Source organism: Bombina bombina, chromosome 3 (assembly GCF_027579735.1).
Source record: "Bombina bombina isolate aBomBom1 chromosome 3, aBomBom1.pri, whole genome shotgun sequence".
NCBI classification, from domain to species: Eukaryota; Metazoa; Chordata; class Amphibia; order Anura; family Bombinatoridae; genus Bombina; species Bombina bombina.
This window is the reverse complement of record NC_069501.1, coordinates 370,615,058-370,631,438: the sequence shown is the minus strand read 5'-3', so window position 1 is coordinate 370,631,438 and position 16,381 is coordinate 370,615,058. Positions and strand designations below refer to the sequence as shown.

Sequence of the window (16,381 nt, the reverse complement as noted above, 5' to 3'; positions counted from 1 at the left end):
ATGGAAATATTTTTTATTTTTTCATGTTTACCTCTACACACACAGTTTTTGGGCTGGTTCCGAGATTCAGAACAAATTTGCCAAGCCCTGCATTACTTTGATTAAGTATTGAAGGCTAAGAAATAGAAGTCATCTGACCAGGTTATAGTCATGCAGACTATTGATACTTACCATTGCCATGTAGGACAATGATGGACTAAATGGTCTCCAGCAGCCAAAAACTGTTGAAAAATAAGCACAGTTGCAGTTGGTTAACTTTTGATACCACTTTAAAACACAAAATAATAATTAGATAATATGGCAATAAAATACTCTAGAAGAAAAAGGAATATATCGTGCATGGAACATTGAACAATGAAATTAAACCGTCTGTCAATGCAGTCAAGATCTAGATTATATTACTCAGATTTTTCACTTAGCACCTCCAGGTGAAATTTCTACCACATGCTGGGACACAATAACATAGAAATATAGATTTTGACCGATCATTTTAAAACTAGTGCTTCTGTAAATTATTTCTGAATCTGTTAGCCTTGGATTTGAAAGCGTGACACAAGTCAGCTCCAGAGAAGCAATGCACTAATGGAACCAAGCTGAACATATCTGGTGAGCCAATAATAGAAGACGTGTGTAGCCACCAATCATAAGCTAGCTCCCCACTAGAGCATTGCTGCTGCTGAGTTTACCTATATATATTTTCAACAAAGGATACAAAAAAATAATAATTGAAAAATCTATTTAAATGTAATATTAAAGTTGACTTTCATATCCCTTTGAATGCTTCCATAAAAATGCTGTTTTCTTTAGTAGTATCTTTAGGCTCCTACTGTTTGCTAGATAGAAAAATAAGGAAATAGGAACCCTTAAATAAAACTTACCACAGCCCATGCCTTTTTCAAGAAAATATATCATTTTGGCATTAAACTAAAGCATCACTGCCAATTACTAGGTACTTTGGAACTGCTTCACTCACATAGCATACAATATATGAAAGATCATAGTGATGACATAGCTGACAAACCTGATATATTTTCCCAACTCAATGACATACAGTCACTGACAAGCAAATCAAGTACAAAAAAAACAATAAAAAATTCTTACAGAATGTGTTCGTAGACAGTTTACATGGACTGTTCAAAAAAAAAAAAAAAAAAAGAGTAAATTTTGCGTTTGTGTTTTGCTTGAAAAAGGTTATCTTAAAAATCTATATTCTGATGTTAACAAACGCATGTGTGTTTACACCGGGGCCTGCTTACTGGCTGATAAAGCAGTAGGAATTCTGCTTATTGGTGGACAGTGACATCCCCGAAGCATAAAAACAAAAAATGTTGGGGGTTTTCTCATCGCAGGAACATCTATGTTACAAACACCTTTTAAACATTTTATATGCCATCTTTTAAATACAATAAATTACTTTATGTCCTTGTAATGTGTTTATTATAAACTATTACTCATTTTATAATGTATCATGTAAAGAAGAATATTTTTACATACCTCTTCAGGAGTAATAACCCCGGTCTCCTTAAATTTAGACTCCTGTGTAAATAAGAAAATGCATAAATTGAGAAATTATTTAGAAAAAAAAAAGAAAGATTTACTGTCAGCATTATTATTGCTTTGTTAAAAAGAACCACAATAATGTTGAAGTTACCACTTCTTTGAGTCTTTGTCCATCTACAATAACCACGTTAATTTATGACTTGTTACTTAAATAAATTAGCATTTTTTATTATAAATAACGGTAACATATTAAAAGTTTACTCAAGGAACAAAAACAAAAAACACACATAGTGGCAGTTTATCTTAAAGGGAAAGTCATGTCAAAATTAAACTGATTCAGACAGGGCATGTCATTATAAAACAACTTTCCAATGTACTTTATCATCAAATGTGCTTTGTTCTCTTGGTATTCTTTGTTGAAAGCTAAAACCTATGTTGGCTCATATGCTAATTTCAAGCCAACAGGGCCTTTTTTGAGGGAGTGGAAAAGTTAGGAGTTGGATATTTTTCCTTTCTTTTCAAGTATATGCAAACTTTCATGCATATGATACATAACATATAGAAACATGTAGGACAAACCCACTTGCTCTACAGGCGCTTTTTTGATGTGGAAAACAGAAAATACTTTTTCAATACTATTTTAACAATCTGAGCAGTGAATATGATCAGCCGGTTGATATTAAAGCTAAAATTACAGCCCTAGAAAACATGTTGTTATCTACTGATCTCAGGCTGATGTGGGATATTGTGACTTTTGAAAACTATCTGGAGTCCAATAGAATCCCCAGAGGACCTCAACTGCGCAAGTTCCCAACCTATTAATTTGAGGATCAAGATTTAATAAAAGAATGGAACGATTCACTTTCCACCTGTTCCAAAACACTAATCAATATCTTGATAAAATAAAAACAAAGGAGAAGAGACAAATTAAAAGATCAAATACATCTGGATAAATGCGTCAATAAAAACACTAAAAAGCAATGACTCATACACTACCTTAAAGGGACAGATGAAAGAACACAAAGAAACTAGACACTGAACTAGCTGAGTTCAAGAGAAATAAGTTTGATAGGGATAGAAAGGACAATGAAAACAGTAGAATCTACTTTTGGCCCCAATATGGTAATAGGAGATTCAGACATCATTCTGGTCCTGGTAAAGAAACTAACACACACATCCCAAAATCAATACTAAAGAACCAAAAGGCTAATAAAGAGAAAAAAAAAAAAGTGTCCTTTTCGTCTACAGATATGGATTCTTTTGATCCAGAGCCCACTTCACAGGGGTCATCTGACATGGACAGTGGCTCTGTAGCCACTTCTTCAGTGGAAGACTCTGGAGAAAAACAAACTGCATCTACTATACCTATCACATCTCAATCGAATTTCCCTTTAGGTGTAGGACGAGGAGGTCCCAAAGGAGAAAGAAGAAACAACAAGAGAGGCAAGAAATAATGGATAACAGTCTGAGTATTATGAATCTCTCAGACTATAATCTAACAAAAGAAGAAACAACACTCTTATCCAAAGGACTCTGTTTTGCTCCAACCAATACATTTTCAGTATTTGAGACTATCATAGATGTCAACAAATTTGTTTGAAAATGGACACTGAAAAAATACTTCAATACTGACCAGCCCAATGTGGAACAACAGGAATCCAATGAAAACACCCATCTCACCGAACCTGCTCAAGATGTTGATCAAACAGATTTAAAGGACTTTAAGGACCTATAAAGACAACAATATTCCCATGTGCAGCGCTCAGTGCTGTAGCTGTCAGTAAGATATAATACGCTGTACAATGTCCCAAAACAAGTAACCAGTTCATCTGTTATTTGCTGGCCACAAGATACCAGTGGTTAGTTGAATACAATTGAAACAAATCCCAAGCTGTACACAATGTATATAAAGGAGTGAAAGAACTTACTCACTCAGATCATAATCACTGTTCCTCTGTGTCTCAAATAAACGCAAATTCTTCCATATGCTTGGTTTCAGCGTCTGCTGCTTGTCAGAGTTCCGCTTACCTGCCCCTCCTCCTTTCACACCTGTCCCCTGCAAACCGCCAGGGAATCCCCTGCGATTCCTGAGATCAATCCAAATATACAAAAAAGGCGAGGCATGGGGACAGGTAAATTAAGAACATCAATTTATTATAAAAAGGGTAAAAAATAAACAAACAGTCATATCGTCAATTTCAAAAAAGTACAAAAAAGCCGGTGTAGCAGAGGTCTTACGCATTTCAGCTTATTCCTTCCTCATAGACCGTGCTACACCGGGTACTAGCGGCAACAAGTACTATCTGATTGCTAAACACCTGTAACAGCTTATACGTCACTAGTGCGCCTTAAAGAGACATATTTCAAATACATATGTAGCAATATAAATGTAGTCCTAGGTAGTTACATATTGCTAATACGTTGTTTCTATAACATCTTTAAAAACTAGAAATTCACCATTCTAAGCCACTCTAAACCATATTCATCACTAGGTTTATATAAAACAACGTAACTTCAATAATGCAGTTGAAAAAATATTATCAATATAGTACCGCTCTCATGACATATACATAAACATCCCTTAGAGAAAAGAAAAGGAGGTAATCTCAGTCTTTCCCCAGTATGGACTATTAGAAATCCCCTTGCTCATGGAAATTTATGTATACATGTTTTGTAATACTAACCTGTCTAATGGAAATTAATGTATATATGTTTTACTATGTAAATTATTTTGTATATCTATAACTGCAAATTTAGGTATCTGAATATTGTTTAAATTAAGTAGTTATGTATGTATACAGTATATACACTTTTCCACATAATATGACTCTGTATTGTATCCGCAAGCTATTCTTCTCCCACAATGGGTTGAGTTTACATAAGATTGACTGCATATGAGTGGATGCGGGTCTACAGTGCCGTACGTGGGAAATTTATAAGCTGGTCCTATTGCATTGTTATCTATATAAAAACGGATATATTGTACGTGCCCAATGTATATGTATTATCCCTGTTTTGAGAATCTTCGGTTGGAGATGTGACTTAAACCAGGCTCCTAGTGTATATATTTTTTATAATTGTTCTCATTAGTTTATAAGTTAGGACGATTTAACTTTGAGCAAGGGGATTACTAAAAGTTCATACTGGGGAAAGACTGAGGATTACCTCCTTTTCTTTTCTCTAAGGGATGTTTATATATATGTCAACTTCATTATTGAAGTTACGTTGTTTTATTTAAACCTAGTGATGTATATGGTTTAGAGTGGCTTAGAATAGTGAATGTCTTGATCTTAAAGCAGTAATAGAAACGTATTAGCAATATGTAACTATCTAGGACTACATTTATAACGATACATACACTATATGTATTTGAAATATGTCTCTTTAAGGCTCACTAGTGACGTATAAGCTGTTACAGGTGTTTAGCAATCAGATAGTACTTGAGTTGCCGCTAGTACCTGGTGTAGCACGGTTTATGAGGAAGGCGTAAGCTGAAACGCGTAAGACCTCTGCTACACCGGCTTTTTTGTACTTTTTTTAAATTGATGATATGACTGTTTATTTTTTACCCTTTTAATAATAAATTGATGTTCTTAATTTACCTGTCCCCGTGCCTTGGACTTTAAGGACTACTGTGCTTTGGAGGTGAGGAGACAACTCTCTGAAATTGGGGACCCAACTCATGGTCTCGGTATTCAGTCAATCACTCCTCCTATAATAAAAAATAGCTATTTCTATCCTATACAAATCAGAGGGCCATATATAAGCGCATTTCAGAGTAGTGTTGAAAAAGATCTGCTCAAGTTAGCTTCTGGAAGGAACAAACTGCCTTAAACAGACTAATAACTAATAACAATTTAGTAATAAGAAATTCAGACAAGGGAGGTTCAACTGTACTTCTTAATAGAGCCAGCTTTGTTGCAGAAGCAAAGAGGCAGCTATCAGACAATGTCACCTATCGTAGTCTACCATCTAATCACAACAATAAATTTAAAAAAGGATCTTGGTAACCTGCTGGAAGAAAGAACAGCTTTGGTTATATTACAAAAAAGAGAAGTGGAACTTTTGGTTCGCAAATCACCTGTAATTCCACCATGTACCCAAGATCCTCTAGGACTCTAATTCCCCCCCCCCCCCCCCCGGGTAGGCCCATCGTCTCAGGCATAGGCTCCCTTTTGGAGCCTTTGTCCGAGTGGATGGATTCCATTCTCCAACCACTAGTCAGCAACTTATACAGCTACCTAAGAGATTCCAGTCATTTACTGGAGAACCTTAAGAAAATAAAATGGAAAGGGACACATTTTGTTGGGTAGTGGTTGATATTGAGTCTCTTTACTCATGTATCCCTCATCACTTACGAATAAGAGATGTGAGGTGGTTAATAGACAGGTACACCTCTTATCCAGAAGAGTAGAATATTATCTTCTGTGAATGTTTGGAGTTCCTGCTAACCCACAATTACTTCTTGTTTGACAATGTTTACAATTATGTGGTACAGCAATGGGGGCAAAATTTCCCCCCCTCTTATGCAAATTTATTTGTGGGTTGGTGGGAACTCCATTACATTTTCTCTGATCATAACCCGTTCATCCAAGACATTGTCTTATACAATTGTTTCATAGACAATATGATATTTATATTAGACAAGGATGGCAAAATCTTTGCTATTACCAAATTTTTTTAATTATCTTGGTGACAATGTCCAATTGTGATTTATTTGTGAAACAAACCCTAATACAGTCAATTTTTTGGATCTCACACTTAAGAGTTTGATAGACACAGGTGACATATCTAGCACATATCGAATACCTACAGCAGGCAACACAATTTTACATGCCAAATCAGCACATCCACACCACCTTTTGAACGCCATACCCAAGAGAGATACTTGGTTAAAACACAAGGGAAATTTCAAATGTAATAATTACAACTGCAAGGCTTGTAAAATGACAACAGAAGGAAACAAATTTTCCTCATCTGTTACTAAAAAAAAAAGAAGAGTATTTTACATTTATTTCCATGCCACATGCAGAACACGGTGGGTCATATACTTAATAACATGCAACCATTGTAAATATCAGAATGTTGGCCAGACCTCCCATGAACTCCATGACAGAGTGAGAGAGCATCTTAAGGATATAGAAAACTTTCACAAGGACTCTGCTATAGCCACACATTTCAATGGCCTGCACCTCACTAATGTTCCTGATTTTGGGGTGAAGACCATTGAAATTGCAAGGAGATATCCTGGGGGGAGTGATAGACAAACTCCTTACCAAAAGGGAATTATTTTGGATTTTGAAATTAGATACAAGACATCCCAAGAGTATGAACCTAGAATGGGACATCTCATATTTCACAGACTAAATTATGTTCATCATACTAAGGTGTCCCTTTATCATTCATCACCCTACATGTTCAAGTAATTTATAATCTAAATTATTCTTTTCTTTTTGGGTAGGCATCATACATGAATTTTGCAAATTTCTTTTCCACATCAACTCTTCTAATTAAACAAATAAGCCAAAGACAAATATAAAATATTATCCATCTTGTTTAAGCTAATGTTCAAACATTAATCTTACCATGTTTGGGAATTAATTAATTTATTTATCAACATTATTGGCTAACATTTCTTGCATATAATTCTCAAGATCCTGTAAAAGCAGTGTTTCCAAGGAAATAGTTTTTCCGTTTTTTATCAGTTATTCTTGTTTTTATCTCTAGCTTGTAATACCATCTTATGTATGAGATGGGCGCTCCCATGTGTGGTCCGACTTCTGCAAGAAGGCAAAGGAGAGGAGGAAGAAACAAATATGCACACTGAATGTAATTAATATTTCAAGTCATTCGCTTACTAAGGAAGAGAAAACATAATTTATGCTTACCTGATAAATTCCTTTCTCCTGTAGTATAGTCAGTCCACGGGTCATCCATTACTTATGGGATATTAACTCCTCCCCAACAGGAAGTGCAAGAGGATCACCCAAGCAGAGCTGCTATATAGCTCCTCCCCTCTACGTCACACCCAGTCATTCGACCGAAAACCAAACGAGAAAGGAGAAACTATAGGGTGCAGTGGTGACTGGAGTATAATTTAAAATTTAGACCTGCCATAAAAAACAGGGCGGGCCGTGGACTGACTACACTACAGGAGAAAGGAATTTATCAGGTAAGCATAAATTATGTTTTCTCCTGTTAAGTGTAGTCAGTCCACGGGTCATCCATTACTTATGGGATACCAATACCAAAGCTAAAGTACACGGATGACGGGAGGGACAGGCAGGATCTTTATACGGAAGGAACCACTGCCTGAAGAACCTTTCTCCCAAAAACAACCTCCGAAGAAGCAAGTGTCAAATTTGTAAAATTTGGAAAAAGTATGAAGAGAAGACCAAGTTGCAGCCTTGCAAATCTGTTCAACAGAGGCCTCATTCTTAAAGGCCCAAGTGGAAGCCACAGCTCTAGTAGAATGAGCTGTAATCCTTTCAGGAGGTTGCTGTCCAGCAGTCTCATAGGCTAAACGTATTATGCTACGAAGCCAAAAGGATAGAGAGGTAGCAGATGCTTTTTGACCTCTCCTCTGTCCAGAATAAACGACAAACAGGGAAGAAGTTTGGCGAAAATCTTTAGTTGCCTGTAAATAAAATTTCAGGGCACGGACTACGTCTAGATTGTGCAGAAGTCGTTCCTTCTTTGAAGAAGGGTTAGGGCACAATGATGGAACAACAATCTCTTGATTGATATTCTTGTTAGTGACTACCTTAGGTAAGAACCCAGGTTTAGTACGCAGAACTACCTTATCTGAATGAAAAATCAGATAAGGAGAATCACAATGTAAGGCTGATAACTCAGAGACTCTACGAGCCGAGGAAATAGCCATTAAAAACAGAACTTTCCAAGATAACAGCTTGATATCAATGGAATGAAGGGGTTCAAACGGAACACCCTGTAAAACGTTAAGAACTAAATTTAAGCTCCACGGTGGAGCTACAGTCTTAAACACAGGCTTAATCCTGGCCAAAGCCTGACAAAAAGCCTGAACGTCTGGAACTTCTGACAGACGTTTGTGTAAAAGGATGGACAGAGCTGAGATCTGTCCCTTTAAAGAACTTGCAGATAAACCCTTTTCTAAACCTTCTTGTAGAAAAGACAATATCCTAGGAATCCTAACCTTACTCCATGAGTAACTCTTGGATTCGCACCAGTGTAAGTATTTACGCCATATCTTATGGTAAATTTTCCTGGTAACAGGTTTCCTAGCCTGTATTAAGGTATCAATTACTGACTCCGAAAATCCACGCTTTGATAAAATCAAGCGTTCAATTTCCATGCAGTCAGCTTCAGAGAAATTAGATTTTGATGTTTGAAAGGACCCTGAATTAGAAGGTCCTGTCTCAGAGGCAGAGACCAAGGTGGACAGGATGACATGTCCACTAGATCTGCATACCAGGTCCTGCGTGGCCACGCAGGCGCTATTAGTATCACTGATGCTTTCTCCTGTTTGATCCTGGCAATCAAACGAGGAAGCATCGGGAAGGGTGGAAACACATAAGCCATCCTGAAGGTCCAAGGTGCTGTCAAGGCATCTATCAGGACCGCTCCCGGGTCCCTGGACCTGGACCCGTAACGAGGAAGCTTGGCGTTCTGGCGAGACGCCATGAGATCCATATCTGGTTTGCCCCAACGTCGAAGTATTTGGGCAAAGACCTCCGGATGAAGTTCCCACTCCCCCGGATGAAAAGTCTGGCGACTTAGGAAATCCGCCTCCCAGTTCTCCACTCCTGGGATGTGGATCGCTGACAGGTGGCAAGAGTGAGACTCTGCCCAGCGAATTATCTTTGATACTTCCATCATCGCTAGGGAACTCCTTGTCCCTCCCTGATGGTTGATGTAAGCCACAGTCGTGATGTTGTCCGACTGAAACCTGATGAACCTCAGAGTTGCTAACTGAGGCCAAGCCAGAAGGGCATTGAGAACTGCTCTCAATTCCAGAATGTTTATTGGAAGGAGACTCTCCTCTTGAGTCCATGATCCCTGAGCCTTCAGGGAATTCCAGACAGCGCCCCAACCTAGTAGGCTGGCGTCTGTTGTTACAATTTTCCAGTCTGGCCTGCTGAAGGGCATCCCCCTGGACAGATGTGGCCGAGAAAGCCACCATAGAAGAGAATCTCTGGTCTCTTGATCCAGATTCAGCATAGGGGACAAATCTGAGTAATCCCCATTCCACTGACTTAGCATGCACAATTGCAGCGGTCTGAGGTGCAGGCGTGCAAAAGGAACTATGTCCATTGCCGCTATCATTAAGCCGATTACCTCCATGCATTGAGCCACTGACGGGTGTTGAATGGAATGAAGGGCACGGCAAGCATTTAGAAGCTTTGTTAACCTGTCTTCTGTCAGGTAAATTTTCATTTCTGGGGCGGAGCCAAGCCACGCTGGTAGATGGCTGTGTTGTAGGAGAGCTCCTCAACCCTCAAGTCATACAAAGCATATTTAAAGTATATAAATACTCCTCTTTTATCCATTACCTACTACAAATGGGAGTACTGAGGTAAAGCCTACCTAATAATGCAATCTTAACGGGTAATGTGAGGACCGCAACAACTCTGCTTGAACTCAGCGCTCAGCGGCAGTCACAGAGGCGCCATCAACATCCGCGCCGGGACAGAGACAGAAAGCCCGTGTCAGTGGGGCTGAACTCACAACTCACCTCCTGCTTACAACCAAATAGGAGAAAGCGGACAGTCGCGGCAGGCGAGCGGTTTGACCCTGGGACGTGATCCTCATCTGACAGCAAACAGGGTAAGCCAGCCGCTCACACACTATATCGCAACGAAGGGAAACAGCAGGGCCTAAGTGCGCAACACATCAACTTGCAGCACACGAGGACAGCGCCGTTCAGACTAACGGCTCACATTAGATAATCACTAACACTAGCCCTAAGACTCGATCAGCACCAACTGAACTGTCACTCACACATGAACATTTATAAAGTATAAGGACGCAGGAATTGCATACAATACCCAGTTTATCATTAAAGGGAGCGGAGACAGTGAAAGTGTAAAAATACAAGCTGGCATCTAACATTATCCATTGTTACACATATAGAGTACTCTAAATACAGGCATACTAGATATTACTAAAAACAGCTTGCAAATCAGGGCTGTTACTGTACAACTGGCGACCTGACTTTTATTATTCCTCAGGGATCTGCAGCGGCCATCTTAAGTTGTTTTGGGAACTTTACCACTCGCAGCTTCTAAAACCCCTCCTTACACAACAGATATATAGAAGCTATTATAAAAACTAAAAAACAATAAAAAAAAGAGGAGAGGAGGAAGAGAAAAGAATTATAATAAAAAGGAGGAAAAAAAAAAAAAGTGAAACCTTTCGGGTCTACTTAATCACTCAAAACAGGGACTACAACATTGAACAACCAGATTTATCTCACTAAGCTACTATTCCCCAACTTCCACATCAAGAAAGGAATGCACATCATACAGGGCCAATCCTTTTAACACATTACCCATAAAATAGGAAGAGACCCTGAGGGATGCCTTGTAAAAAGCAGCAGAAAGCTGAAAAAAATATTCCAGCAGGCACGCTAAATAAATACTTAAAACAAGTTGACCCATCTATTACACCTCCAACTGAAACCATCATGGAGACAGTCCCAAGGGCCAACACACAGCAACAGCAGGGTATGGGTATACAAGTGCAACACACAATTACAAAGGATGAACTTAGACACTTATCCTCCAAAGAGGACATTAAAGAGGCAGTGCAGGAGATGCGAAATCTCTTTAATGAACTAAGGAAAGATATCTCAGCCTTAGATAACAGAGTCTCTCAGGTGGAAACTAAACAGCTTGAACACACAGCCTCAGCCACTTCGATGAACGCAGACATTCAGAGCAACTCAGAGGCAATACAACAACTCACCGACAAAATTGAAGATCTAGACAACAGAGGTCGACGTAATAACTTACGTTTTAGAGGGATATCAGAGACTATCCACCCCCCTGCCATAAATGGCTATCTTCAGAGTCTATTCCGAACTCTAAAAGACTCCCCATCTTCTCCAGACATCATTCTGGAGCGTGCCCATCGAGCACTACGGTCTAAACCCCCACCCAAGGCTCCCCCTAGAGACATCATTGTCCGTTTTCTAAATTACAGAGACAAAGAAGAGATTCTCAGGTGTGCACGCCTTAAACATCCAATTCATCATGCTGGCGAAGAATTGCAAATTTTCTCTGATTTATCACCAACAACCCTTCAGAAAAGAAGGGAACTGGGTCACATTACTGCCAAATTACGGGCCCACAAAATCCAATACCGTTGGGGCTTCCCAGTTTCCTTAATGGCCTCATATCAGAATAAACTTCTCATATTCCAACCTGGCTCAGACGAACAGGCCTTCCTCTCCGGACTGTCCATTGATACTGATCAGTCACAACGGGGATCACCCCAGGATTAGGCATCCCCACTCACGTGAAATGGAAGCCACTGGCTGGTGCCTACATAACATATAGGTTTTCTTGGTTGCTCTCTTCTGATTGCTGACCTTCTTGCGGAGACCTCCTGAACTGTATCCTTTTTCTTATAGCTGGAATCGAGCTTAGGTTACTATGATTGTTACTTGCTTGCTGTGACACTGACCTCCAGTGACCCAAAATGTCAGGAAGGAAGGACGTTCATAGGTCTGAGAGACTTGGCTAACTTAGCAGAACGTATAGTTCAAGAGGGACAATATTTAAGGGCAATTGCCATATTATCTATCTGCAGTTAGCACGATACTTTTACTAAAAATTTAAAGTGTTAATTTTAATGTTAATAGAATTAGACAGTTACCATTTACAATGTTTCTAATAGCAGCTGTGTTTATCTCCCTCTTATTGTATATACATTGCCAAAATGTAATCTGAACCTTCCTAACCTGGTGATGAATCCCATATATTAACACAAACATTGGTCTCCCAGAGGTCCCACTACTGGAATTTTTTTAATAGCTTCCAAGAGGGGGACTGTGTTCCACTTGCCTACTTAGACATGATTCTATCTAATTCATATTTTCTCTCATACCCTATTGCCAATAACCTTTATCCTTTCCCCTTTTACCTACCTCCCTCCCCCCCCCCCTTTTTTTTTTTTTTTTTTTTCTCTCTCCCCCTCCCCCCTCACCAACCCTTCCCACCAAATCTCTCTCATCTTTCCCCTTTTTCGCCTAACCAACCTTTTCTCCCGTACTCCTTTCCTCTTTTCTCATCTCACTTTTTATCTCTTCATCCAACGCATATCCATCACAAATTCTGGTTACTCTGAGATGGTAATCTTATAATGTTCCCTAGATAATATATATCACTGTTATTTGGAGTCCAAAGTCTATTTTTTTGTTTCTTGTATTGACTTGAGGGTTACTACCCTGTTTGAAAAACTTTCTTAGATAATTTGTTGCATTACTTGAGTGGTTGTATAGTTTGTATAAGAAAGTTTACTTTTACCTCACCTTGAACACTACCTGGGCTGCGAGTATACACCGGGCCTAAAAACTTCTTTCTCAATTTTTTATTCCCCCTTCTTTTCTTCTTATTCTATCAGCCTTTCCTATCCATTTAGCCACTCTCTTCCTTGGTTTTTTTTTTTTTTTTTTGTCTTTCCAGGATGAACCGGAGACAGAGCAAATTTGGCTCGCATAGCCTAACGCTAACTACAATTAATGCCAAAGGTCTAAATAATCCAGGTAAACGGTCCATAGCCTTTAGGGCTCTGAAAAGTCTGTATAGTCATGTGTTGTTTCTTCAAGAGACACATTTCCGTAAGGGAAAAGAACCGAAATGGTTCAATCCACAATATCCCACTGCCCTATTCGCCTCGGGACAATCCAAGAAAGGAGGCGTAGGTATCTTAATTCATCATTCACTACCTATGAAAATTTCACACATAGAAAGAGACCCGGAAGGGAGATACTTGATTGTAACGGGATCATTGTACGAGCACCCAATAACATTGGCTACTTTGTACAGCCCAAATACTGAGCAGCATGTTTTCATGTCCAGAATATCTAAACTCCTGCTGGATCACGCGAAGGGCCCGGTCTTCCTATCTGGTGACTTTAACTTAGCCATGGACACCTTATTAGACACTTCAAATGGCACAACCAGCACCCCCCCCAGAGTACTGAAATCTGTCAAAAACACAATTTCAAACCTCCAACTCCACGACATATTGCGCACACTGCACCCAACACATAAAGATTATACATATTATTCTCCACCACACAATAAATATTCTCGTATAGACTATTTTTACACAGATTCCAATGGTTTGGACATGATTACTGATTGCTCAATTGGCTCTATAACCTGGTCGGACCATGCACCAGTGACATGTCAGGTCCAGTGGCCTGATCTCCCCCCCACAACCTATATATGGCGACTAGATGACTACCTATTGAATGACCCTATTATCAAACTTGACATCCAAAAGTCCCTAGAAGACTATATATCACATAATAATCCTATGCATACTTCACTTATAAACGTATGGGAGGCACACAAATGCGTCATACGAGGGGACTTTTTGAAACATAAAGCACGACTGATTAGACTGCACAGACTAAAACAGGCAGAATTGCTCCACACCATTTCACAATTAGAGGGGAAACACAAAGGAGACTTATCTGATACCGACACTAAAAATGCCTTAGATAATGCAAGAATGGCCCTAAAAACACTTTTATTAGAAGCCTATCACCGCAAAACCCTGAACACAAAGCAACAATACTATGAGGGTGGTAACAAGCCCGGGAAGCTATTGGCCAGAGCAGTGCGTAGAAGACAACTAAAATCACACATTCACTTTATACAAAACCCAGATGGCTCGGTGACTAAAGGCAGCAAACAAATAGCTAATTCCTTCCAATCTTATTATCAGACATTATATAATATAAGCCAGTCAGCAGACCCAACAGCTCCCCATGATAACATACCGGACAGAGCACTCCTGATAGATCAGTACCTAGCCACGCTGGCTTTGCCGCGGCTGGACGCTGAACAAAGAAACTATTTAGATTCTCATATCTCTGCAGATGAGCTTCTGCAGGCCATCAAAGACATCCCTAGTGGAAAAAGTCCAGGCCCAGATGGGCTCTCCATAAAATATTATAAGTCATATATCGAAACACTAGGGCCGCTGATGATCCAACTTTTTAACAGCTTGACCGAGCGGCCAGAGCTATCTAAAACTATGTTAGAGGCGCACATCACCGTCTTGCCCAAACCAGGCAAGCCCCCTACTAACCCAGCAAATTTCAGACCTATTTCACTATTAAATTTGGATATCAAAATTCTTGCCAAAATCTTAGCAAATCGGCTTAATAAATTTCTCGCAAATCTTGTCTCCTCTGACCAGGTGGGGTTTGTGCCTGGTAGGGAGGCACGTGATAATACCACAAAAGTGATTCAGATAATAAACTTTGCGCAAACGGAAAGAGTGCCTTTGGCACTATTCTCGACGGACGCAGAGAAGGCCTTCGATCGGGTCGATTGGCTCTTCCTGCGTCAGGTCATGAAGACCATGAATTTTGGGGACTCTTTCTTAGACATGGTCTTTGCCCTTTACTCAGCTCCTAATGCCCGTATCAGAATTAACGGAACTCTATCAGACACCTTCCCTATATCTAACGGGACCCGACAGGGATGCCCGCTATCCCCTCTACTTTTTGCGCTCTCAATTGAAGCACTAGCGCAAAGGGTACGCCTCAATCCTAACATTAAAGGAATCCACATTGGTAACACAGAGCACAAACAGGCGTTATACGCTGATGATGTTCTGTACACCCTTACTAGTATAGATACATCAATCCCGGAACTACTTTCTGAATTGGAGGTGTACGGAAACCTCTCTAACTTCCATTTAAACCTCTCAAAATCCGAACTCCTTAATATCAACTCTCCTCCCGAACATACCCAATTCCTAGCACAACACCACAATGTCCCCCTAGCAGCCACTAAATTGAAATACTTAGGCATCTACTTAACGGCAACTGTATCTGATCTCTAAAAAAATAATTATCTAACTATTAAGAAGGAGATATCTGATGACCTATCTTCCTGGAAAAATAAATCATTGTCTTGGCTGGGAAAGATAGGCCTCATTAAAATGAACATTTTACCACGCATACTTTATGTTATGCAAACTACCCCCATACACCTACCAGCGGACTTCCTCCCTACACTCCAAACATTTTTAGAACAGTTTATCTGGCTAGGAGTGAGGCCCAGGGTCCCTAAAAAGACGCTCTACCTCCCCAGAGATAGGGGGGGACTAGGATTCCCTGATTTAACATTATACAGAAGGGCCATACTTTTACAGAGACTAACTGAGTGGGCGCACAATTCTTCGCAAAAACAGTGGGTTAGGATTGATGGGCAGATTCTCAATTCCAATAACGTCGCTTCCCTGGCTTGGACCCCTGTGACTAAGCGCCCAAAAACACTGCAAAAATACCACTTAATAACAGAAACCCTTTTGGAGTGGGACAGACTGATTTCCACCAGCACACACATATAAAAACTTACCTCCCCACTAATTCCAATTTTGGAGAATCCCGACTTACCCTACTACGAATTGAGCAGAAACAGAGATAAACCATACAAATTGAGAGTAGGCGCCCTGCACTTTGCATTGACTAACGGCAGACTTAGACCGCAGCACGAACTGACAGAACATTCAGACTACATCTTCTCATCATGGTTGAGATATCACCAGTTATCCCATTATCTGTCACATCATAAAAATAAATCTGATTTCCTTAGAGAACTCACCCCGTTTGAAACCCTATGCACAGACCTTACCCCACCAAAAAGATTAATTT

At 39.7% G+C, this 16,381-nt stretch overlaps 1 protein-coding gene across 1 annotated transcript in view; it reads right to left on the bottom strand.

The window, feature by feature from the left end:
- The window catches only part of ATG3 (autophagy related 3), a 166,487-nt gene that overhangs the window by 112,426 nt on the left and 37,680 nt on the right, over positions 1–16,381 (bottom strand). The window contains exons 3-4 of the mRNA XM_053706504.1: positions 1,495–1,536; positions 172–221 (exon numbers count right to left, since the gene is read on the bottom strand). Coding sequence (XP_053562479.1) covers positions 172–221; positions 1,495–1,536 — 92 coding nt within the window. The remainder of the gene's footprint in view (positions 1–171; positions 222–1,494; positions 1,537–16,381) is intronic.